Source organism: Gymnogyps californianus, chromosome 10, assembly GCF_018139145.2.
Source record: "Gymnogyps californianus isolate 813 chromosome 10, ASM1813914v2, whole genome shotgun sequence".
Lineage (NCBI taxonomy): Eukaryota > Metazoa > Chordata > Aves > Accipitriformes > Cathartidae > Gymnogyps > Gymnogyps californianus.
Genome location: NC_059480.1, coordinates 9,315,943 through 9,341,108, shown reverse-complemented (window position 1 = coordinate 9,341,108; position 25,166 = coordinate 9,315,943). Strand labels below are relative to the sequence as shown.

General features: G+C 37.7%; 1 protein-coding gene across 1 annotated transcript in view; it reads right to left on the bottom strand.

Moving 5' to 3' along the window:
- Window positions 1-25,166, bottom strand: part of ACSL3 (acyl-CoA synthetase long chain family member 3) — a 51,780-nt gene that overhangs the window by 19,424 nt on the left and 7,190 nt on the right. The window contains exons 2-4 of the mRNA XM_050902409.1: window positions 16,140-16,243; window positions 12,109-12,530; window positions 5,457-5,634 (exon numbers count right to left, since the gene is read on the bottom strand). Of these exons, the coding sequence (XP_050758366.1) occupies window positions 5,457-5,634; window positions 12,109-12,501 (571 nt within the window). The 5' untranslated portion in view covers window positions 12,502-12,530; window positions 16,140-16,243. The remainder of the gene's footprint in view (window positions 1-5,456; window positions 5,635-12,108; window positions 12,531-16,139; window positions 16,244-25,166) is intronic.

The window sequence follows — 25,166 nt, the reverse complement described above, 5'->3', positions numbered from 1 at the left end:
GATAGAGTGTTAAACCACAATTATTTCATATTAACAATTTTAAAATCATATTTAATTTCCTGCCATTTTTATGGGAACTGCATGAGAAAAGACAGGAAGAGACTGGGGAAGAAAAAGGCAACTCAAAAAGGAAGAAAGGTATTGCTCTTAAAAAAAAAAAATAATTTCCTATTTTCCAAGCAGAATGCTAAACAGGGGCATCTCAAAAAAGTTGTAAGGTCAATCAAAACAATCATTAATAATTACACCACCGGTGCTGGAAGTTTTGTCACATTAGGTATCTGAATTTCTTTTGTATTTTAGTCCGGATTTAGCTGAATATTTAAACAACACAATTATTAAAACAAGACACCCCATTGTACATTAGGGCCGTAAATATACTATGTTCACTGCAGCAAAAATAAAAATAAAATCAAACTCTGTTGTATTCTTAAGATTTGAAATCCAGGGAGTTACTAACCCAGTGCAGCATACTAAGGAAGAACTCAAAAGCAGTTTTCTTACACAGAAAAGTAAATAGTTGACCTCTACTTATTTTTTCCTTGTTAAAACAGTCCATCATAGTTCAGAACTGTTGCAGGGCAAATGCACATGCACTGTGTTTTCTTTAATTTGGTGGGAGCAAAGTCCAGAAGAGTGCCTCTACTAGTTCCCACGAGCTCTCTCTACTTACTGCAGTGACCTCTGTTATATAAACATCTAGCAGAAATTCAGTTTCCCCAAGCCAACAAGCACAACTGAGACGACACACTGCCCGAAAAGAAAAGTATAATCTCTGAAATAACAATTTATGTAGTTAATTACTCATCTACAAATAAGTACATCAAGGACAACTTAGAGCTATATGACAGAGCCAAAGAGAAAGAGAGATACACCATTTATATGATGGTGTACCGATATCATGGAAAGAAAAAAAATGAGCAATGATTCTGAGCTGTGAAATTCTCACTTTTCCACACTGGCACCTAAAACTTTTTCAGGCAAGTCTGAAAGTTTAGGTAATTTTTTTTCTCTCCTTATTCTCTTGAAAACATACCGAGAAGGTATTATCTTTTGTTTTAAACTTTACACATGCAATAGTATATGTGAGTCTTTGATATCTGAACTTCTGCTAGGAATACTGCTCTAAAAGTCTGACAAAAACAAAAATCTGAACACTGTTAAATTTGCCAGCTAATACACAAGAACAAAGCCTTGTCCTAAAGAAACAAATAGAACTTTTGCCATTTATTTCAATGTAACCAAAATGTTTTAAACTGAGTATTTCAGCATCTATCATACATCAAAAATAAAAAGCAAAATATACCTTTAAAGGCTTCAGCCAAATCAATTCTGACAAAACCACTTCTGCTCAAGCTTCAGGAAGGCATGATTGAAAAATGAAACTTATGCTTTCCTATTTATTTCATTATTTGGTTATACACTCAGGTGTTTTATCTGCCCAAACTGCTGAAGAGCTCTTCACACAGATGAAGAGGAGATACTTTGGAAGAACATCTGTTTTCATGTTAGTACTTTTTTCCGTTTTTGAACTAGCAATCCCACTCTACCTCCTGCAAATACAAGACTTAGATAGCTTCAAACAATGTGAAATTTACAATCAAGCATTTCTAACTATAAAACCACCTGTTTGTGCGAGTAATCTATAACTTAAAAATTACTGTCCCCATTTTAATTCTGTAGTGCAAAAGGCATTCTCTCCAACACTATGTATGAAGCAGATGAACTTGGTCTCTTGACATCAGTTCTGGGCACATACCATCAGATTTAATACATTTCACATTCGGAAAGAATGTCACATCACTACCATAGCAGTTAGCTGTTGTGAAACTTGTAAACTGAAAAATGCTAATATAAGTCATTTAGCAATGTCTTGCCACACTACTTCTTTAACATTATCTGAATTTTATAATTCATTCAGCAAACCAACCGTGAATACTGCATAATGTCATCATCTGCCAACACACAAGTCAGTCAAGTTCACGTAAGATGACACACAGCTTAGATGCTAAATACCACGTCAGACAGTGTGCTGAAGCACGTCTCAATAAGGGAACTTAAAACATTAATCCAACAAAACCAAAACCACATGCATACCATTCTGCACACGACATCCATCCACTATCTCAGATTTTTTTTTTTTTCCTCAAATTACAAAATCTTCCTAGGATTTGTAAGTGTACTTCACTTCCAAAGAAAAAAATGATTGATACAAGCCTTTGCATTTTATTCCCAGGATAGTCACTAGGAATCCAACAGATCCCAAAAGTGATAAGAGGGAACTGACACACTGTATTATGAGACATGAAGTTTAAAAGCAACACAGGCATCTCATTTGAGAACAGCCTGTGCAGATCTCTGCTTTGGTAGGCAAGTCAGCAGCAGTCACTCACTGAAGAAAGGACCAAAAATATCACTGAATTTAGGTTGGAAGGCACCTAGGAAGATCACCTGCACAAAACAGTTCGTTACAGCAGATTGCTCAGGGCCATAGCCAGTCCAGTTTTAAGTATCTCCAAGGATGGAGATTTCACAACCATTCTAGGCTCCTGTTCTGGTATTTAACCACCCTCACAATGAAGAAGTTTGTCCTAATATCTAATCAAGTTTCCCTGTGTTTCAACTTGTGCCTGTTGCCTCCAGTCTTATCAAAAGACACCTTTGAGCAGAGTCTGGCTTCATCTTCTCTGTATGCTCCCATTAGATAGTTTTAGACAGCAACAAGATCTCAACTCACTCATCTTAATGCTGAACAGACCTGACTCTCAGCCTCTCCTCATATGTCACATTCTCCAGCCCCTTCAGCATCTTGGCAGCCCTCCACTGGACTCACTCCAGTATGTCAATGTCTTTTTTCCTACTGGAAAGCCCCAAACTGGACACAGTACTCTAGATGTAGTCTCACCAGTGTCCAAAAGGAGGTGGTTTACTTCCCTGGACCTACCTGCTACACTCATGCTACTACCACCCAGGATGCTGTTGGCCTTCACTGCAAGAAGGGACTGTGTACTCATTGTCCACCAGGACCCCCAGGTCCTTTTCTGCAAAGCTGCTCTCTATCCAGTCGTCCCCCAGCCTATACTGGTGCATGAGGTATTCCAGCACACACACAGGAATTTGTAATTGCATTCACTGAACTCCATGAGGTTCCGGACAGCCCACTTTTCCAGCTGACAGGCCCCTCTCTACATCAGCCCTGCCCTCCAGTGTACTGGCTGCTTCCCCCAACTTGCTACAGGCTGTAACCTCTTGTGTTTGCACTCTGTCCCATCACCCAGGCCTTCAATAAAGACATTAAACAGTATTGGACTCAATATCAATCGCTGAGGGCTGGCAACTAACTCTGTCCTACTGATTGCAATCCTTTCAGCCAATGGTCCAACGAACTTTCCATCCATCTTATCTACTTATCCAGTCTTTATCTGAATAGTTTGGCTGTACAGATACTACAGGAGACCCTGTCAAAGGCCTTGCTAATATCACAGTATACAATATCCACTCTCCTTGTCCGCAGAGCCAGTTATCATACAAGGCAAGCAGGCTGATTTTGAAATGGTATTAGCTAGGGCAGCACATCTTGTAACCAACTCCACCCTTAAAATTGAGGCTATAATACAGCACAGGGGTATACACAAAATAACCACACAGACCTGCAGTAAAGACTTATTTAAATGAAAACTGCTGTACACTCATGAACGTATGGCTTCTCAAACTGAAACAGGCTCATGCTTAGAGCAGAGAGGGACCATTTAAGATACAATTTTCTTGTTAGGCTTGCTTCCAAAATCTGAAAAAAATCTAATTGCTATACATCTTTAGTGTAGGTAGGTAGTAAATCAGGAATTTCTGCACATCTGGCTTTTACAGCCCATCTCTTATTGAAGGAAGGTAAATGTGGTATGGGAGAGAAGAGGCCAAAGCCTGTGAGGAACAGCAGCTTCTAGAGTGCCCTGTGGGAAAATGAGAAATGTCCCCCTGAGAGCATCACAGAACCCAGCCAGGCTGGGCTTACAGTTAGGTGAATGACATATTAAGGAGTGATGATGAAACAGACATTTGAAAACAATTCCTACACCATGTTGAGATCAGCACTCAACAGGTTTCTCAGCAAGAAAAATAGGCCTAGAGCTCCTACGCACATCCTTGTGCCTAGGCTCAGACTAGGTTAGGGTATACAGCAGGTTTTCCACCATGGCAGAGATGTACCTCAGACACAGTTGTGGCCCTTTACGTGACTCGAGTGAAAGGGGAGCAGATTTGGCTTTGCATCTGTCTCTGCTCTGTGCTGTGAAGTGCAGCTGTGCAAGGACACCTCCAGCCAGTCTGTCCTGTTCTGCCACTCCTCAAAGGCACCTCCAACACAGCCTGCAACTGCCCAGTGTACACATCCTGCCAAGAAAGCACCTTCTCATCCTCGAGCAGACTCAGCTCTGTCCCAACACAGTTAGTGGTCTCCACAATAAAAGAGCAGAAGACTAAAGTATAAGTAACTAGAAGTTACAGAGTGGGACTAAGACTTCGGACAGAAGAGCCCAAAGGACACTTCTCTTATGGTCGCTCCATAAGAAAGTGAGGAGCACCGTCCAGGTCAGAGAACCTAGTCTCAGTCCACTGCCAGGGTTCAAGATCCAGTTAGCGTATGATTAAAATGGACACTATGAATGAGACTGACTTTAAATAGCTCACCAAAACTAAACAGTCTTAAGGTTTCTGAAGTAATAACTAGGACTCAAGCTTGTCCTTGAGCATAAACTCAAATCAGCACTCAGGTTAAATTAGGATGTATTAAATGGCATGCAATGGACTACGAGAAAAAGTCAAAAGGCAGAGAGAAGAGAGAAAAATACAAAAATATAAAAAAGTACATCAGCTCAGCCTAAGGTTTGAGTTAAGGAATGACTTACAGTTTGGTAAGGAGTTACTAAGCGACTTTTTAATACGAAAGAGCTCTCCAAAATAAGGTCAGGACTTACTCATTCCTTTTCACTTTTTAGAGATAACGATAAACTAACCAAAATCAAAATTGAAGAACTGACAAAATATCCAGTTAAAACAAAACTTACAGGCACAGATGAAGGTTTGATGTCAACTCCTGAAACTGAGTCAATGAATTCATGTGTGATTTTTGTTTGTTTGTTTTTAGAAACTTGGGAATCTGTACTGATTTGAGATTAAAAGAAAATAAACTTCTCACAAATTCATTGAGCAAGCTATGCTTACTGAAACCATACTATATCTGCAAACAGACACAGGCTTCTCTATCCAGTAAAGCAAAAGACTACAAAGTGCACAGTCTCTACCTCATGCAGTATTTTTTTATTTGTAATTTTAAATGTTCTACATAAACTCTATATAGAGTTGTCTTAGTGTGTAAAGTGAAGTAAGAAAAAGGTTTATTTTCAGATTGTGTTGTAAGATCAAAAGACATAAGAATTTTAGGAAAGATGCATACTTACGCTGGTAGTTGCACATAAAGCATGCCTGTGCTGCAATCATCCACTCAGCTCTAGTCTCACAAAAGATAGCAATGTTAGTCTTTGGTTGCTGACCCAATACTGCTAAGCCATTTCCAAAATTAACAGCTTTAATGTATACATCTTCATATGAAAGCCAGGTGTACTTGCCAAGGATGACCTAGTAAGAATAATAAATTCAATTTAGAAAATGAAAATCCTTAACACATGTCCTACTACATCTTCATCCACATGAAGAAACCACAGATGTTTGAAGTAATATTTGCTTGAATTATAACAGCAGTTTACTCAAGATAATCAATAGTATTCTTGCCAAAAACTACAGGGACTGTGGAAATTCCAACACAAATACTGCAATATCTCCATGCATTTTATCACCTCAGCTTCTATTTTCACATTAGGAAAGGACACAATTGCCACTGTATTTCGTAGCTTCAGAAGCCCTCCAAAAGGCCATGGTTATCTGACCCATATGCCTTTAGTTTTTACAAAGGTTTGTTTTATTTTAAGTAAAGGGTGACAAGCACTAGCTAGTACAATACATTCTCTATATGTGCTTTCTTGGATATTTGGGCTACAATTCTCCTACACAAATATGATATTTAGGTGTTCATTCTTACTTAAAAAAAAAAAAACAAACCCACAAACAAAAAAATAGGGAAACTGGAATCCAGAAAGCAGTGTATCAATGGGTCCTCAGTCAGAAATTGTAAAATTCCTTTCCCTTTGTTTGTTCCGAAACAAAGGTCAGGGGGAAGAGGAGTCATCTTTTTGGCCTTTTTTACTGTCAAACACAAGTGGGACAGAAGACTAGACTGGAAATTACTGGCAAATCTCAGTACTGAAAAGTCATGTGGAAAACATTAAGCACTCTCACTGTTCTTCTATATGGGAAAGCTGGTGCACACCAAAATTGGATTTGAATTTACAGGTCACTATCATAGATTTCTATGTGTGCACTTGCATCTTGCAGTACTATTTTCTCACTGAGTGACAGGATACTACTTTGAGGATATCCTAGATATTTTCATATACAGATGTAGTATGAAGATGTTTTACATTGAAAATTCAGACTCTAAATTATTATACCTTACCCACCTAGTTATACAAGCACCTTGACAATTTTGAAAAATATAAATTTTATTAGTCAAGTATTTCAGACATTTCCTTTGACTACATAGCATTAGTAATAAATGCAAGCAAACACTAAAAAAAAGGCTAGAAAGGCAAACTTCTCCCTCCTCCCCCATTCTGTTTTCCACATTTCATTCATCAACTTTAACTAAATTTCAAACTTGTGGGCTGTAAAATCTAACAACTTTTTGGCATGTAACTACATTTCTAATGAGCCTGTATTTCTACATCCACTTCCTTAATAAAATGAATTTGAAAATCTCTCTCAACCTCTAATAGAAAAATAAAATCTAATAGATTTCTTTTATCAAAACACTTTTTCAAACTGCTGAAGTTTACTATTGGGTAACTGAGTTGTACCTACTACAGCCTTGCTGCATATTGCTCATTAACCTACTTCTTTAGCAGGACAAAGCTTTCTTAACTCAGGACAGGTATTATGTGCAGCTGCTTGGAAATTCCACAAATGTTTTCATGGGAAAATATCATTTAACAAAACTGAAAAACAATACTTGCCAACAATAGCAATACCTAGCAATTTCACCAGAAAATAAACATTTCTCACACAAATATCTGCTCAGGTTTTCCTGTTTTATTTACAGAAACTCAGCTTCATTGGCAAATAGGCTGTTTCAGAGCCAAAAACCTTACTGGAGAAGAAAGATCACATTGAATTTCTCTGCTGTAACCGGTGAGAAAATCACAGCAGAATTGCTGCCTGACCACATTCGCAGCACCGCAGGGCAGAGGGCTCACACCGCTACCAGCGCTCACAGCTAAAGCCTCCCAAGGAGAAGGACCTGGGAGTTCCTTTCGGTTTCGACACACCAAGATATTTATGGTGTGGAAAACTTTTACTGCTTCCAAAGAAAACACTGCACCTCTTCCTGTCCATCCAAATTTCAGTAATTTGGAATTTTAATTACAATTTGGGACACGTTTCCCCCAAACACAGACTTGGAAATTCTGGACAAGCTCATCAGTTGAAAACAATTTATAGCAGTGAATCAGGTGACAGCCTTTCCACCATTATACTCTACCCACAGCGTGGCCTCAGGGATACTGCTCTCAAATAATTCGGCCAAGAAATACAAGCAGATTCTTGTTACTGTTTCTGTAAGTTTGCCAATCCGTAAATGAACAGGTTTTGGTAATTTCCACTATTCACCACGTAACTCACTGAAGTTGGAATAATAAATCATTAAAGGGTCAAAATGGATCCTTCTGAATAACACTTGTGATTCTGCTTTTTTCCCCTTTTTTTAAATTCTCTTCAATAATTTATCCTCATTGCTTAAACAAGTTTGAGATAAAGTAGTGAAAGAAGGCCTTATTGGTGCTTGCCCTTCTTAAAAGGCTAGAAAATCCACAGAAAGGAAGTATAGCACTGATAATCATAGTTATTTTTCTATATATAGAAATATAGTTATATTTCTGAAGCACACTGACATGTGAAAACAGATGAGAAGATCTTTTTCAATGAAGCTATTTTGAGTTTTACTTTTCCTACTGCCTTCCACATAAATTCCCATGTTCCCTTCCTCCCCATGCCCAGCATTTCTTCTCTATTCCCTCCATATGACATATTAATATACTGCCTCTGTCCCTATGTCCCTTTCTTCTGCATTTCCCTATATGCTTCTTTTGCAGGACACAGAGCAGGTTATGGTTTCTCTCGTCCTTCCTTATGTTTGAGTATGTCTCCAAATCCATCTCCCTTCTTAGCCCTTCCCTCAGTAGCTTTCACTCATATTTTCCAATGTAGAGTTTCTACTGTAAACAGCTGTTAAGACTGATGTTGTGCCATAATCTTTTAAACGTTCACACACGTTTAATTTTACACCTTTCACAACTTATTTCTGCTAGATAACTACTTACACATGTAAAGAAAGTAACTGTCCAAGAGTTTGCAAGAGAAGGGCCCAAGAAGTCAAGATTATCAAGAACTGATTAAACAGACACATAAAACCAAGCACTAAACCAGAAGAGACAGCACCTCTGAATGTTTACTTTGAAATACTACATTAAATAGAAAAATACTGCCCTCTAGTGCACCAGCTTTTAAACATACTTAAACTGCAAGTTATTAAAAATATTTATCTATTTAATGCACTGGAAAATATTATTAAATATCAGTACTGTATTAATATTTGTAAATCCAGCAAAGTATAGAGACTAAACACTTGCTGCACAGTGAACATTTCTTTAATCTGGATTTTAGGGCAACCATATGCAAATTTTTAGTGTGAAGGTGTCATAAAATGTTCTCAAAAAAGCTGCAGGCACATGTAGAGTCATTAAACTACCTGACCTCCGTTACCTTTCAAGGTCTTCCTAGAAGTAGCTTATAAGGCTTGAAGAACCTTGACTACAATTTGGAAACCAGTGATCACAAATTAAATACATTTCCTTGTACAAAGTATATTAAAAACAATACAAGGAAGGTTATTTGAAATGTCCATTTTTGGCCTTTTTCACATGAAAACATGGATTGCAGCTGAACACTTCTGAAAAACCCACCCTAAAATATTATTTACATAGCACCCTATGTTTTTCAACATCATAAGCTACTCTTTTACTGCTCAGTGACTTGGCATGGCAAGAACCTTCCTGCAACTTCACAGTAAGTGTCAGTATCAGCTATAGTGAGTAATGTTCTGAATTCCCAAGTGCTTGCCCAGGTGCTTATTGCTTCACGTAAGTCTCACAGGCTTTAGATGCATCACCTTCCCATACCAAAATCGTGTTTACTTTTCCCCACTATGTCTTATTTATTATGTTTCCATTAATTCTGTTCTTGGTTACAAACCCTTTTTAAAACAGAACAAAACAGACAAACAACCCCCAAAACAAACAAACAACCCACCCCTCCCAAAAAAACCCAAAAGAACCCACACACAAACAAAGCAAAATCCACATACCAACATATATAAAAGCAAACACATGACAATATAACCTAAGACGATATAAAATAATCAACCAGCAGAATAAAGTTCATCTTTTGGGCATCATTTAAGGTCTGCTTAAATTAATTATTTTTTTCAATTAATTACACCTTAATCTCCGAAGTATTTTCAACATTATTTTATCCTGACTTAAATACATATTTTATGAAATTAATATTAGGTATGCTCTCCATTCCATGTAAAGGGCACTACATAAGGAAACAGAAAAACTAACTATATATGAAATATTACAAAATGCAACAACAAAGTGAGCAGAAGCAAGTATTTGTATTTTATTAACATCCATGAATTTCTGCTCCTTTGGCAACTACACAGGAATAAATAAATCTTTTAAACAATATCATAAAAATTCCAGAAATTACAGATTGTCTGGGATATCACTGTTCTCAGAATAAATTAACGTAGTATCTCATCCTAAAGATGTTAAATATCTACCTTTAAATAATTTTAGCCAAGTGTGAGCTTGGCTAAGTGTGAGCACACTTAGTTCTCCTAAGAATCAGAAGCTTAATTTTTTTTTTTTTTGAGATATATATTTACCCCATCAATGAATCATTAGTTAGGCTAATCTAGCCCATTGCAATTTGCACAGAGAGACATCTTCTAATAGGTAATTCAACTCAGTACACAGACCCGTGATCTACATTCAGATCTGCCCCTGACTTGCAGATGACCTCAGAAAAATGTATCAATCATTCCCACTGTGTTCCATTTCTGAAAGGGGAAAAAAAATTAAAAAGTTTTGCAACTCCTGTAAGGTATAGAAATTATATGCATTATATCTAAGAGCTAAAATTGTCATGCACCTTTTCGAAAAGTTGCACCAAATAAACCTCAACAAGTTGCCTTTACTAAAGGGAACCAGGCAATAAAAAGATGCATGGTATGAAAGACAAAAATCAAAGGAAAAGAACCCTGACATTTAGAAACAACAAGGTATCTTGTGTAATTTTCCGATTTTCCTCATTTGCTAAAACATGTTATGAGGTATTCAGAAACACTGTATTCCTTAACGGAAAAAGAAATTATAAGTAGACTTATGTGATAATGCCACAACTTGGAACAAAATAGTATGAGGGCAAGTATGACAATCGACCATAATGAACTGTTGTGTCAAGCTTAGACAAAATTACCTAACTTAGGTAATTTCTAAGTCTAAATACTTAGAAACAAGTAATTTAAGTAGGTCAACACTAACATTCTTCAGCTTTCCGATATTCAGAACACTTCGCTTACATAATGGAAAAGGCTAAAACTCCTAAGTTCTTAAGCCTTACATTACTAATTATGTTTAAAAAAAACAGAGCACAGATCACAGGCAGCCAGAATTCTGATTTGTGCTCAGAAGCCCACTTTGTACAACATGAACTTTTTGTTTCTTTATAGGGCAATGAGGCAGCAAAATGTGCATCAAGAAAGATTATGTGTACCATTTCTCCCAGCATTTCCTTCATACTGAAAAATTAACTCCATAGCCGGGAGGAGGTTTCACTAACAATTACAGCTTCTATAAAGATTTTAACAGAACTAAACTTCACCGTGTACTGTGATATTAACAAAATCCTACTTTAAACGTTATACTCCTATATCAGAATTAAAACTAGCAGTATTTAAGGAATTCTTTATTATATGAAGAGATACATTTTTCTTCTGCAGGAAAACTAATCTTAACTAAAAATTGTCTTTATAGCGTGTAGTTAACAACTTCTAATACAGAAATGCAGACCTTTAACACATATCCGCATATATACACATATCCTGTTAATGGTATCTTGATTCGCTTCTCCAGGCAAAACTGCATTTTTAAACGCCTCTGAACAAATACAAAGCAGCAACTGACAACACAGGCCTGAACTTAAAAGACTATAAAAAGTCAGTCCCTTGAAACAGAGTTTTATATTGAAATTACATCTCCCCCACACACCATGATTACGATTAGCAGAGAAGTAGTTCACCTTAAAGCAGATTGAAAGGAATAATAAAAAAATAATAAAAAAGGACTCTTCCAATTAAAGTCTGTGCAATCCTCTTCCAAACAAACATTTCATTTAAGCCCTGAATTCACAGGGCAAAACAGTAAATCCTTAAGTTACAATTAAGTTTACTGGAAAGGCACATCTGAGTATAGGCATCCAGTAATTTTTCTATATTTGTCTGGTTATAATTCAGAATAACACAAAGGGAGACTTTTTTTTTAATTCACCTAAAAGGAAAACGTTAAAGTCAGCTACATCATCAGCTGAATATTAAAAACAAATACCTAAAACACATTTGTGTTTTTTCTTTGGCTGAAACCATAAAAAAGGGATAAAAAAGGATATCTACTCAAGAATGCAAAAAGAAGGTTTAGATTTGTTTTAAATGCTAAGTAAAAAAAGATTGGGAACTAGATAATTTAACTCTTGTCACGACTACTTAATCTAAGCAGAGAAACTTATTTTTATCCCTGCTTTGCTTTACTGGACTAGAAGTGTTGCAAAAGAAAGTAAACACACTTTGAAAAAATCTTGAAGGCAGACTGAAAAAAGACTTACCTTTTTAAAAACTTTTCCTGATGGCTGGATTTCATCTTCCTCTTTTAGGATTTCACGTGTTCCCAAGAGTTTTTTGTCCTTAAATTTAGTTTTAGCATATTTAAAAACTTTGTCGAGTGTATCACATCCAGGATATAAAACTGAAGCTAAGCAATGTAGACTGTTAACAGATCTGTACGCACCCCCAGGTTTGTTATTCACAGGTTTAGCTTTAACCTGCTTGGCTTTTGCTATAGCCTGCCTTGATCCTGAAAATATGTACCACGGAATGTACGTTACAAAGGAGTACACCAAGATTATAAAGTTTATAAACTGTAGAAGAACAGGGTTGATGTCATGCTTCAACTTCATTTTGGCTGCTTGCGAAGGGTACAAGGAAGAGTTCGGAAACATGGATCAATTAGACAGGGATCCAAAAAGATCTGAAAAGAGAGAAGAAAAGGTTAGTGGTAAACTCTATAGCTGTTGGCAGAGGGGTTATTTTCAAACATATTATTACAATCTATATCCCAGTAGGTCTTTTTATGCAGAAATTAGGCTAGAAGTCTTAAGCCCTAACACAAACGAAACAAGACACTGATACACGAGGAAAAACTCTTCCATTCCCATTTAACAGACTGCAGTACTTACTAATATTTTTATTTCTTTGGACACTACACAACACAAACACAGAACCTAAGGAATTCAGGACCTGGGTTTTTAATTAAATGACACGTGAATGGCATGTATTGATCTGAAAATGTTACGTGATTATACAATTTAAAAGATTCTCTCCAACCACATCAGAATACCTACATGCATATCTTCACTAGCAATCTTTATGATCTTGACTGTGAATCAACCACCTCCATACAAGCCCTAAGAACACAAGTAATGCCACCACTCTGCACATGGGAACCCCGACCACTAAGTATGTTGAAATGCTTTCCAAACATTATACAGAATGGGACACCTACATAAAAGAGAAGGAAACTGTAACCTTACTCCATGAACGCCCTGTATGCAACAGAATTTTGCTGGTTCTTTTATTCCTAGGGACTTTCCATCAGTCCTACGATTTCAGCCTCAGTACCAGTATGCAATGAGCACACTTGTTATATAAACAAACATGACAATACTGGAAAATGGCTGAGAAACATCCCCAAAATCCTAGCAAGAGCACTATGAAGAGATGTGTAACTTTTTCCAGGGTCCCTAACGATGTCAGGATATTCACTTTGTTTTTAAAGCATCATTTATCATATATAAAGAATACAATGATGCAGCTTTCTAATGTATTCTACTGTGAAGGCAAGAAATCATGCCATCTATCTAGAAGATCAAAAAAACCCAACAAAATAATGAAAATCAGTATGGAAAACAGGGACATTTGTCATAATGGCTGAAGATGAATTTCTGCAACGGTGAATGAGCTATCAGTTATAAAAATCAGTGTTTTGCACATAAAAGCAAAATGAACTATAAATACACTTCACTCAGTTAACTTTTCAAATGTATTGATACAACTGTATTAAAAGCAGTACCATAAATCAAGCAACTAAGAATGTGTACATAAGATGCACAACTTTGATAATTCTTTCTGAACTAAGTAAATTTTCATTCATAAGATACAGTGCCAATACCATATTATTCTTCACTGATGTCTTACGTTCACTGACTCTTTGTTCATTGACTCTTTGAAAACCCTAATGAAAAGAAATTTTAGTTGAAAAAGTAATGTTTAAATCATAAAAGATCCTTCAGTAGTAATGGAAAGAAACTTTGCTTCATGAATCTTAGATTTGTAGGTCCTTTTGGGAACAGATCAATCCAATATCCTTCATTTGTAGGATGAGATTAATTCCATCTTTCCCTAAACCATACAATTTCTTAAAACTCCAAGCAAAAAGATTTCACCATCAACTTCTTCCCCAACAAACTGCTGTAACCTCATCGTTAACACTGTATCACTACAGGCAGTTTGAAGGAACCAAGCAACATCAAGGTCGATTCCGCAAAGCAACCAGAGACATACCTTCAAATAAAGCATAGGAGCTCTTCACAGTAGGGACTGAATAGTTTTTCACTTAAATTAAAATGTAATTTTTTAAGGATAAAAAAGTATCTTTTGCAAATGCAGTTTCTTGCCTTAAAGGCCAAATAAGACTCCATTTTTCTTTCTTTAAAATCTTCTACTTACGAGATAGCAAACTTTAGCAAGAGAGAGTGCTCCTGTGCCAGTGTCTAACAATTTGGCAATTGATTTCAGACTGTGAAATTTACAGAGCATCCATGCTTGTAACTAATTGTAATTACCATTGTAACTGGGAGTGGGAAAATGCAGTCCCTTTTTGAACAAGTAAGAAAATACATTCTAGTATTCTCATTAGAAGGATCAGTTGCAATATCTTTGTAGGGTGATGGTTCTAAAGAGAGCTGAGCCACGACAAAGGAAGTTCCTTGGTGGCAATGTCAAGGCTCCACCTCTTTCCTTGTATAACTGAACACCACAAGATGCATTTTAACTCATCATTTCCTTTGTTTGTTTGCTATGCTGCTGAAGAGAAAAATTCCAGGTAAGCAAAGGAGATGCAGTTTAAAATGCCTTCATCCAACAGATTTATCATCACGTTCCCAGCAGAACGTCATCGAAGTCAGCTAAATGGATCACTAAGCATCCAATAAAAAAAAAAATCACTTTGATGACAATGTAGAAACAAAACTTATCCCTAACTTGAGACTAAAGTGCTAGCAGTAAGACAATTACCTTTTACTGCAAGCAAAACCAATGCAGCTGAACGTGACGATACGTTTTTTGTGGGTTTTGTTTTGTTTTTTTTTAAATAAAAGGTCATTTAACCTCCCCAAAAAACAGTTTTAATGACATTGTAAAAGAAAAAGATTGTTTTCATTAAGATACAATGTTTGCATGTGCATTTTTCTCTATAACAATTGCTATTTTGAGCCTTTAATGTATGGTATTTTAAAAACTCAAAAGCAAAATACATAATTAATAATCAATTTGGAGAACTAATCTGAAAATGAAAAGTTTTAGGGAAATTTTCAAGGTTACATCAAATTTGAAAGGCTTGAAAGGGATGCACTGTTTGCTGTTTAATATTCTGCCTTTAAAAAACCATCGAACAAAAAAAACCTCTGAAAGACTTAGTGAAATACTACACTGGGGCTTTAAAATTTAGTTGAAGTACAATTTGTGGTCACCTCATTAATTTTGGAAGTATATGACTGCTTTTGACTGTAAAAAGAGGGTAAGTAAACCCAATATTTTGGGGCAGAGAACGGAAAGCAGAGGACAACAGGATCCTAAGCAGTATTCATAAGCATCAGTTAGACTATGACACTGCAAGAAAGTCCGCTGCCTTTACGATACTGGAACTTTGTTCTTAGGTAACTCCTGCTTAATCACTGACAAACAAAAACACATGACACATGAAAATATTTTAACTTAGTGGTTCGGTCTGCAGATTAGCTGTAAACACTCAGGTTCTTATAGAACATGCATCCATTCTGGTTTCACATAATCCTGCTGGGGTTTTTGAGGAATCAGTGTTCAAACCCTGACTAGTGATGCAGGAAAGGTTGGCAGGTTAAATCCTGGAGGAAAGAGCTGCTAATTTATGCAAGAATACAACTCATAGACAAACTGTGCAAGTGAATGTTTCTGCACACACATAATAGCTGTTCAGTTTATATGTAATTCTGTTTCATCAAGTAGTCACCAAACAGCAAAGAGTAAGACCACAAGTAAAAAGGTACACACTTTTTCCAACAGCAAAGAGAAGAAGCAACCAACATACTCATTCATGAGTCCGGAGAAGTAAATTGGCAGTTTTCAGGACTGATCCTGCTTAATACATAATCAGTGATTTGGCCTGATATACTACTTATACTAATACTGTTATACGCTTTAGTTTTAGAAGAAAACTTTTGTTAAATGAGAAAAAAAAATCCTTCAAGGAATGTGTTTACTAATTGACCTGCTTATAATAATTACACTACAATAAAAGCATAAATTAACAAGAAAAAGAAACCTTATGCAACTTCTCATCGTGGCAGGTACAGGTACAACAGCCGATACAAGATGTTCCCGTCTCAGTTTACTCAAGAGAAGCTGTCACAGGCAACTGCGTGAAATCTAAAAATGGAAAATCCCCATTAAATATGGCAACTATAAAACACATCCTCCGTTCTTTCACTTGTCTTTTATAATAAATAAATAAAACTTTTGCTCATCTAATACTGCACTGTATCACCTCGGAGAGTCTAGGCCCACTACATCGAAGTTAAAATAAAGCCAACTGTAACACACAACATAGTTAGTCATGGTTCATACTCAAGTTCAGTATAATCAAGGTGGCTGGAAAAGCGTTAGTTAAATTCAGTAGCTCATGCTACCTGCCTCCCTGACAAACTCTTAACTCCCCAGTGTCTTTCAGTGTAACACTGGTTCTACCATTTGGGGTGGACAAAATGTACCTATCTTTGTATATCTACCTACGCAGATAATACATTTCAGCCTGAGTAATAAATATTCCTGGACATTTTATAAAAAGACTACATAAAATATTAATCATTACATTTACTGACTTTGCTCTACTATACATCAAGGTTTTACTTATTGCTCTTTGCAGAAAGAAGTCTTACTTAAAAACCTGTGCCAGCAATTCACATTTAAAATATGTAGCAAAGGTAAACATTTCGTACTTATTATCTGTCTGCAAACATTATTATTTACACAGCTATTCAGTTCTTACCCAGATAATTTTTTCCAGAAAAGAGTTTCAGCGGATTGACTATTTGTTGCTTAAGGTAAGTACCCAGGGTGCTCACTGCCCCATTTCTTGACTTCCATGGTTTCACACATACTAATTAAATAAAACCAAACTCAAACCCAGAGGTTCCAAGATACCCTTGCAAAAAAACATTTCTGTCAACAATTTATAGTCCCAGGAACACACATTAGATTTCTCTTATCAGCAAATCTTGCAAAAAGAAACTGATTTGTTAACATCCACAGAAAGGATAAAAAGGTTATTTATAGGGTTAGGTTTTATTGGACAAAATAACTGAGTATCTTCACGTATTGCCCAATATCTTCATTATAAAAACTAACAGAGTACTCAAGACAATATAATAAAGCCCATAATGTAGAATTTTAACTGTGTCAGAAATCAGCCTCTACTTAAAAAGCAACATTAATAATCCTAAGGTTGCTACCAGGGTTTTTTTACTACATCTGGAATTCTCTCTTAGAGCTGCCAATAAAAACATTTCTTTGCTAGCATTTAGCAAGTGAGCTTTTCTTTTACAAAAAGAAGAGATTAAAAAAACCAAATTACTATTATTCATTTATAAATACTCATGTACTCATCTACATAAAAATAGAAAAGAAAACCAAATGTACACAGAAGCAACAGCCTATGCTTCACAAGGAAACTCCCTTGACTATGAAGCGAGGTAGAGCCTGATGTAATGAATGGTGCTGAGGAAAGAATCCTAAATGTATACCCATCTAAGCGGCAGATCTGTTTTGCAATATGGATTTAAGACATAGTTATATTTGAAAACAGATTTCAAGTATAACTGTTTCAAAACAGCTGTTCCTCACAGCTACAGCAGAAGTGTTTTCACACATTTCTTGAAACGGAGAAGACGGAAATCCCAACAAGCCCTAGAGAATGGTGGAAACGGATGCCTTGGGTCCCTAGAGAAGAGCTGGCGCTCAGCACATTTTCCTGAATTCGAATCAACAGCAGAGTGAGCACAAGGACCCTCCTCAGCTCCCCGACCCACCTCCCCTGCTGCTTTCCGCAGCAAGCCTCTCCTCCCCACCACCTCCCACATCCCCAGAGACCCGCTGCCGCGGGACTGCTCACGGGACCCGTGTCACTCCCCAGGGCCCAGCTCCCTCCAAGCCATCCTGGTGGTCCCCTCTCTCCCAGGCCCAGTGGTTTCCACACAAGTGCAAACGCTGTCCTTGCCCCCTGCTTATCTTCCAGCCTCCCGACCCCTCCATGCCACCCTTCTCCAGGCTGCTGCCTGGGTCTCAGCATCACTTCTAGAGCAAGGGAGACCTTCCACGCACCTCTCAAACGTCACAAAACCCTTCACCAGGCAGACCTGAAACCCTGTTCCAAAATGGACTGCCTCTACTAAGCGAAGTTGGGAACAGATCCGCAGCTCTGTCCAAAAGGGAGAAATCTGCTTGCAACACGGAGGAAAAAAAGTGCTCAGTGCACCAACCCTTCGGTTACCACCACCCACTGGAAACAAACCTAGCAGCGGTACCTTCCTCAACAGCTCTACCTGACCACGCAGGGCTTGTTACAGTTATTAAATAGCCTTTGCCTAAAGAAAGATCTAGGAGAACAGGATTGCATGGCTGTAACAGTCTGCCCTACACTCAGCCGGAGGTTTTAATGAAACTTTTTCAAGCAGGCAGACCCAGAATGAAATTAATTCCCACATCACCTCCAGTCCTTGATTTCTCACTCCAAGTCCTGAACAAGAGATAATCTGTCTCTCCCTGGACTTTGCCCTCCTCGCCGCTACACACGTTATGAACTGCTATTATCTTGCACAGAAAGAGGTATAGTGGGAGACCAATATTACTACTGATTATGGCTTTTCTCTCAAAAGGACACAGATTTTCTGGACATGGGGAGAGTAACTACTCTCTGCAAGCACATCTAGGGTAATTTTGAGCTACTTTGTTCAGATCACCCTGTAGCCTCCAGCCATGACCCACCTCTCACACAACCCTGGGTGAATACTCAGCCTCTTTAAATGCTTCCAGTTGCTCTGCTGGGGATCACAACCACGCACAGGCGGATTGCTGGAGCCACCTCAGCACTCCCACTCCTGCACACACAACTCATCCCCCACAAGGCTTCAGCATAAACAAACCCACAACTGAACTCCAGTCCTGACGGCAACTCAGGCACTTCTGTGCACGAGTGTGTTTCTGAAAAGTACATGAGGGCACACACAGACCATCAGGAAAGACACATCATGACCTGGAAAAAACCAGCTTCCAAGGTAAGTGTTTAACAGACCGCTGGGGCAGCCAGGGTTGCTCATGAACTGCACAGTCTGAGGGTATGGTATCGTTTCAGTTTGGCTCAAGCAGATTTAATGCTGGGCTGCTAATAAAAACAGACCGTTCATCTCCAAAACGTAGTCCAGCTCCTTCCCCCCACTGTACCAACACACGAGTGCCTGTGTGGCTAGGAATGAGTCAGATTAGCTTGCTGATCCAGTTTAAATCCTCTCCTTCTCAGGGCAGAAGGGTGGATTTTCCTTTGTATCAACTTTGGTACTTACTTGAGCCTAGGGTGAGTCATTGCAGGCACCTAAATCAACATAAAACTAGCACTACAAAAGAAGTTACTCTTCTGCTATCTCAAACTGGGTAACCACGAATAGACAGGCATTAATGCCACTGCGAAGAGGGAACACACAGCGGGAGGAGGAGAGGGAAGGAGCCTGGCAGTCATGCTGTAAATCAAACCTCCACTCAGCTGTAGCAGAACCAAGATCAGCATAGACCGATACGCAAAATGCCTTGTGACTTGGTCGTCACCAGTGCCCTGTGGGATCAGAGAAGAGCTGTGGTCTGGAGGATTAACCTTCTGCTCTCACTACTTACTTGTTTTGGAGCTCACCCTTGGTGGTTTCAAGTGCTACAGCCTAAATACCTTTAAACTTTGGATGTAGGCTATTAAACGTTTCTATAAATACAAAGGGGTTTAATTTATGTCCTTCACATCTCAATGCTGCATTTGTAAAATGATACTCCTATTTCCTTAGGAGGCAGCCAGGAGGCATGTTATTAGTGTTGCGAATTAATGGCTTTTTGTTTTGGTTTGAAACAATTAACTATAGAAACTTCACTAGAAATTAATGCCTTTTTTGTTTTGTTTAAGAAACCACAGTGAATGACAGTCTGCTTTGTTAACGGTCCATGAAGGACCGCTCAGTGTTGCCAAGTTTAAGTGAAACTAGGGGAAAGGTAATTCCAGCAGGGGGAGATCACGACCACTGGCTCATAGACCACCGGCTCAAGAAACCCACCGACTCAAAAAGGTTAACGAAGTACAGGTCTCAAAAATCGTAGTGGGCATGCGTAGTAATTTACATGGTAGGCAAAGAAATTTTAAGCAATCATTTAACAGAATAACAATGAATACGTGTTGAATGATTAAATATGTTAACATCTCGTGTATAAAAAGTGATGGATTTTGATGTGAAGGTGAACATGGTTTGGCAGAGCTATCCCCCGTGTTCCCAGTGCTGAATTAAACGAGTGCCTGCTTATCTGCATCTCATTGGTGTTGATAAGTTCTTTCCGTCTCGTTTGGTGACATTAGGATAAATACATTATTATGTACTAGTTAGACACCAAGATATTGTAACAGTAGGAATTGCATGAACCGAAGAAGTCCTTTACCGTAAAGAGAGACTTTCTACTATATTAACTAAATCTTGAGACAAAGGAAATAGTTTTATTATCTAGAAAAGTTTGCAAAACATTAACATTTCCTCTTAGTAGGCCCATTTACACCAAGGGGGGGGGGGGGGGTCACACCTAGTGGTGGCAGACAACAGGGAGACAAATGTGGTAGCACAGAACTAAATTAGATAGAAGCAGTTGACATTTCTTGAGGGCAAAGACCTGCACTTTCTCTTAAGTGGATCCTTGGTATATCCAGTTATTTCTAAAAAGGTAATGGTAAGTGAGTGTTAAAACGTCCATTTGCCATCAACCTCTTCTACGTACTTCCATGCCCCACTTGTATGAAATACCACTGCATGTTGCAGGAGAGTGAGAGGCTCAGGTTTGTAAACCTATCCTCTGCTTTCTAATGAAACAAAGACAGTAATATTTATGAGAACCTGAAAGCTAAAGTGACAATCACAAAGTAAACAGCTTTATTTTGCCCAAAAAACTATGGGACTTTCAATGCACAGTCTGACTGCATGGGCTACAAACTGAAGTTTAAACCTTTGTTACAGGTGAAAAGTAAAACTAAATCAAAATAAGTTCAGCACTAACTCAGGGGCAACACTTAAACAGGCACTCCTTAAGCTACCGTTACCTACGACACAAATACCCTTCCAAGATACTAAAATCAGCTGAAAATGCAAGCCCCATTGCAATTCTGCATCTTAGAAATTTTCCTATTCAAAATTTTAAAACTTCTTTTCCTTAAGTAAGTTAATTTTTTAACTTATACAAGACAGATTAAATATTTAATGGATCGATGAACACATCTTCTATTACTAAGAGTAATAAAGCACAGCTCTAAGGTAACAATTGTTGTCAGCAAACCTGAAAGCACTTCCCAAGAAGTTAACATCACTGTTACTACTAATACAGAGAAGAACACAGTGTGATAAAAACATTTATTCAAAGTCATTCAACAAAGTAATGGCTATGCCAGGAACACAATCCAGTGCTGCTACATCTTTGTCTCCTTTTCTTCCCACTACATAATACCGCTTCACGGCAAACAAGTGTCTTACTCGTTTCAGGCACTTTGATTTATCAGATATTGTCAATACATTGCTTCCATTCCTTCTCAAAAGCATTTATCAGAGCATTTAAGAGATGTATTTAATGCCAAACTAAACTCAATGTTTTCACGTTTGTGTCAGAGAAACAAAGAAATTAATGGATAAAGTTCCTTACTACTGGAGAAGACCTCAGAGTAACTTTGGTATCTGCAAATTAACTGTCGAAGAGAGACAAGAACACCAATTTCCCAAGTATACTGCTACATTTTTAAACCACAGATACAAATTAAACATGGAAGAGCACTTAAACAAGAACACCAATACCACTGCACACACAGTATGAAAAAAGTCTGCATAAAAATAAACCAGAAGCTTCATCATTACCCCCAACCTCTGGCTACTGGAGAAGTGGAGTAACAGCCCAGTTAACGCTGCCAGTTTGTCACTCTCCAAATTCCTACAATCATTTTCCAATTGTTTAAGACAATCCTCCTAAGTACTTCCACTGGGAGGCAGACTCTGCTTTCCATTTGAATGAAAGAGAACGACCAGAATGGTTTGATATGCCATTTTCTACTACAAAATACAGTCTTAGATCAGTTCTCTAATTTCTGGGAAATCTGAAATGCTAAGGAGTGAACAGGTCTGGTTTGTTTCTTAAAAATGAAAACAGAAATAGATGTTCTGTTGCCGTATATTCAATCTGGTTGAGTGCTGTATTCTAGTCATGTATTCATCAGATCAGAACAAATATCTAACATGATACCAGAGATTTTTAGCAGTAAAGGTGCTTCTGGTTTTTTCTCTAGCAGAAGCTATACATGCATAAAAATGTTCTCATTTACTTTTAGATGAATTAGAGTTCATGTAGTGTGACAGTAAAAATTATTATCCATTATCCTATATTCATTTTTTAAAAAATACCAGGTGGCCAGCTCCAAAATCTGGTAAGCCCATATATTTATATTGTCTTTGCCTTCTTTCTGTAACATTTCTTCTTTATTTGATGGGCTTTTGTTAGGGATAACCTTAAGCCAGAACCTCTTTAAAGAACAAGCAGCAGATGAATACACTTAAGCAACAAAGCAAATCTGAGAGAACAAAATGGTGATATAGGCTTCAGAACAAAAAGTAAAGGATTTATTCCAACTCTTTAGAGAAGTTCCTCACAGGAAAAACATCAGCCAGATTAACAATACTTTCAAGAGGAATTTTACAATACATTTCAAAGGAATAAGGACATCCACAGCATGATCAAAGCTATCAAAGTGATGAAGTGGGATGTTTCACCACTTAATTTGAAAGGCCAAGCTGTTGACATTTTCAATACACTTTCTCTTTTGAAGGATAAATATTTTCAGGTTCCAATTGCTTGGGGTTTGGTGTGTTTGTTGTGTTTGTTTTGGGGTTTTTTTTGACAACATCATTGTGTCCTGTCATCTACATGGATTTAGTACAAAAAAAATTTAATGAAGAAGTTCCCACAGGAACATCTGCTTTTCTCCCCCCCACTTCCCACTGTAGTGACTGCATCTCCAGAACAGGAGCAATCTCTCTCCTCTGGCCAGCAATGTAAGTCACAAGTTCCTCAGAGGGGACCACTACCTTTTCAGGGAAAGACTACTGCTCCCAAGCCCACATGCATGCTTCAGACTGTGCTTTGTAACATTCACTCTCAATATAATTAAGAGATCCCCCCCAAGCCACACAGCAGAAAAGCAACAGGAACGTAATTTATAAAAATCACAGACCCAGGAAGTGTTGCCTCAAGCCAACACTTGCACAAAACTCACTGGGTGTTTCATACCTCATGAAGTGAACCTCTCCGCAATGACTAAGCAAGATATATCAAAAGCAGTACTTCACTCCAGCAACTATATAAATGCAGAAAATAACTCGTGGAGCTTTTCCTGAGCACAAATAGAAAGGGAGAAATGAAATTCGCTCATTCAAAGTTCTGTGAATATGCAATTTCCAAGCACACTTTTAGTAATCTTACCTCTGCCACAAGTTATAAATCTATTCTCAAAAACATAGTCTTCTGTTTCTTAGACTGCTTACATTAGTATCTGTGAAATCCCACCTCCTAAACACACAGGTTTACAGACGATTACCCTTGACTCATAAGCTGTTTTAACAGAAATACTTTGTTTAAGATTAGTTATATTTGAACATATACCCCAATTGTACTGCAATGCACAGAAACTGCCCTTTCTCCTAGTATTTTTCAGAACCAAATGCTAAAAAATTACGTGGCTTATTTAACTCCAGATTTCAAAAAGGCTCAAACTAAACCAAACTGTGATTTATAAGACGCTAGGAATGCTGCACACACAGTCATCAACATAAATAGGACTTGAACAAATGTTTCCTATGGATATAAGCATGACATTATAAACACCAAGTTGACAAAAGGAACATCACCTGGAAGCCACTTCCTTCGGAACTTTTCTGCCTTTGTCACAGATGCACAGTCCTGTTCTCTGCAACATCAAAGCTGGCCAAAATGGTTCCTGAACTAAGCACTTTATGAAGTCCAGGGAAGGCTACCACAGAAGCAGGTTTCAGCTGTTAATGCTTCAACCTCATTCCTCCATGTATTTATGGGCAGACAGCACTCTTTCTTTGCACTGAAAAAGTGGGGGGTCACCCACAGGGAGTCACACAAAAGCTTAGGTTACGGAAAGGCTAGCAGGCTGTTTTACTGCAAACCACTTTATAAGGTTTTTATTTCTTTTGGCTGCTCTGAAATTCTAGGGACAGTGGGGAATACAATATTACAAAAGAAATAGCAAAGGAAAAATAAAATATTTCAAATTCAGTGTTTTCCTAAAGAGCTACTTTATCTAGGTTTTATATCTATATTGCTTGGGGAAATGACTCCTTTGTTCAAAATCCAGCACTGGAACTTATTTAAGTACAGCATAAGGATGCCTACTCTGCTCATTTGAGATATCATCCTATTTTCTAACCTTAGAAGTAACAGAGTATCAGGACCACCTCTCTCCATCACACTGGAACGAATATCCTTTTCTCTCTTTTTATTATTCTCTCTCTTTTTTGTAAGCAAAGTAAGGCATGATCAGTTATGAACATGCCCAACAATTGCATAACATGAAACAAACGCAAAACAAGGACTCATTAAATTAGAGGCCATTTTATTCTACATGAAGAAGCATTAAAGAAGCATGATTGTCAGCTCCAAGTCCTTATGTGTCACTCTTAAAAATAAAACTTACAAATGCAGGTGTTGAAAGTCAGAGGACAACATCCAGTGCCCACAGATATGGGCTGGAGAGGATGAAGGTGAGGAGGTAACTAAGTCCTCGCAGGAGATAATTCAAGCCAGTAGCTCAGAATCAGTATACGAACATTACGTAGATAGATGGAGTTTTTGGCAGAAGGGAATCCTGTTTTTCTATTCAGGGAAAACAAACACACCCTTAGACTCTGATTATGTAAACATGACCAAATTATTGAAGTACCTGGCTGGGTAGAGCCTTCACCGCTAAGTTTTTAAAACAAGAACATTGACCTTTTTA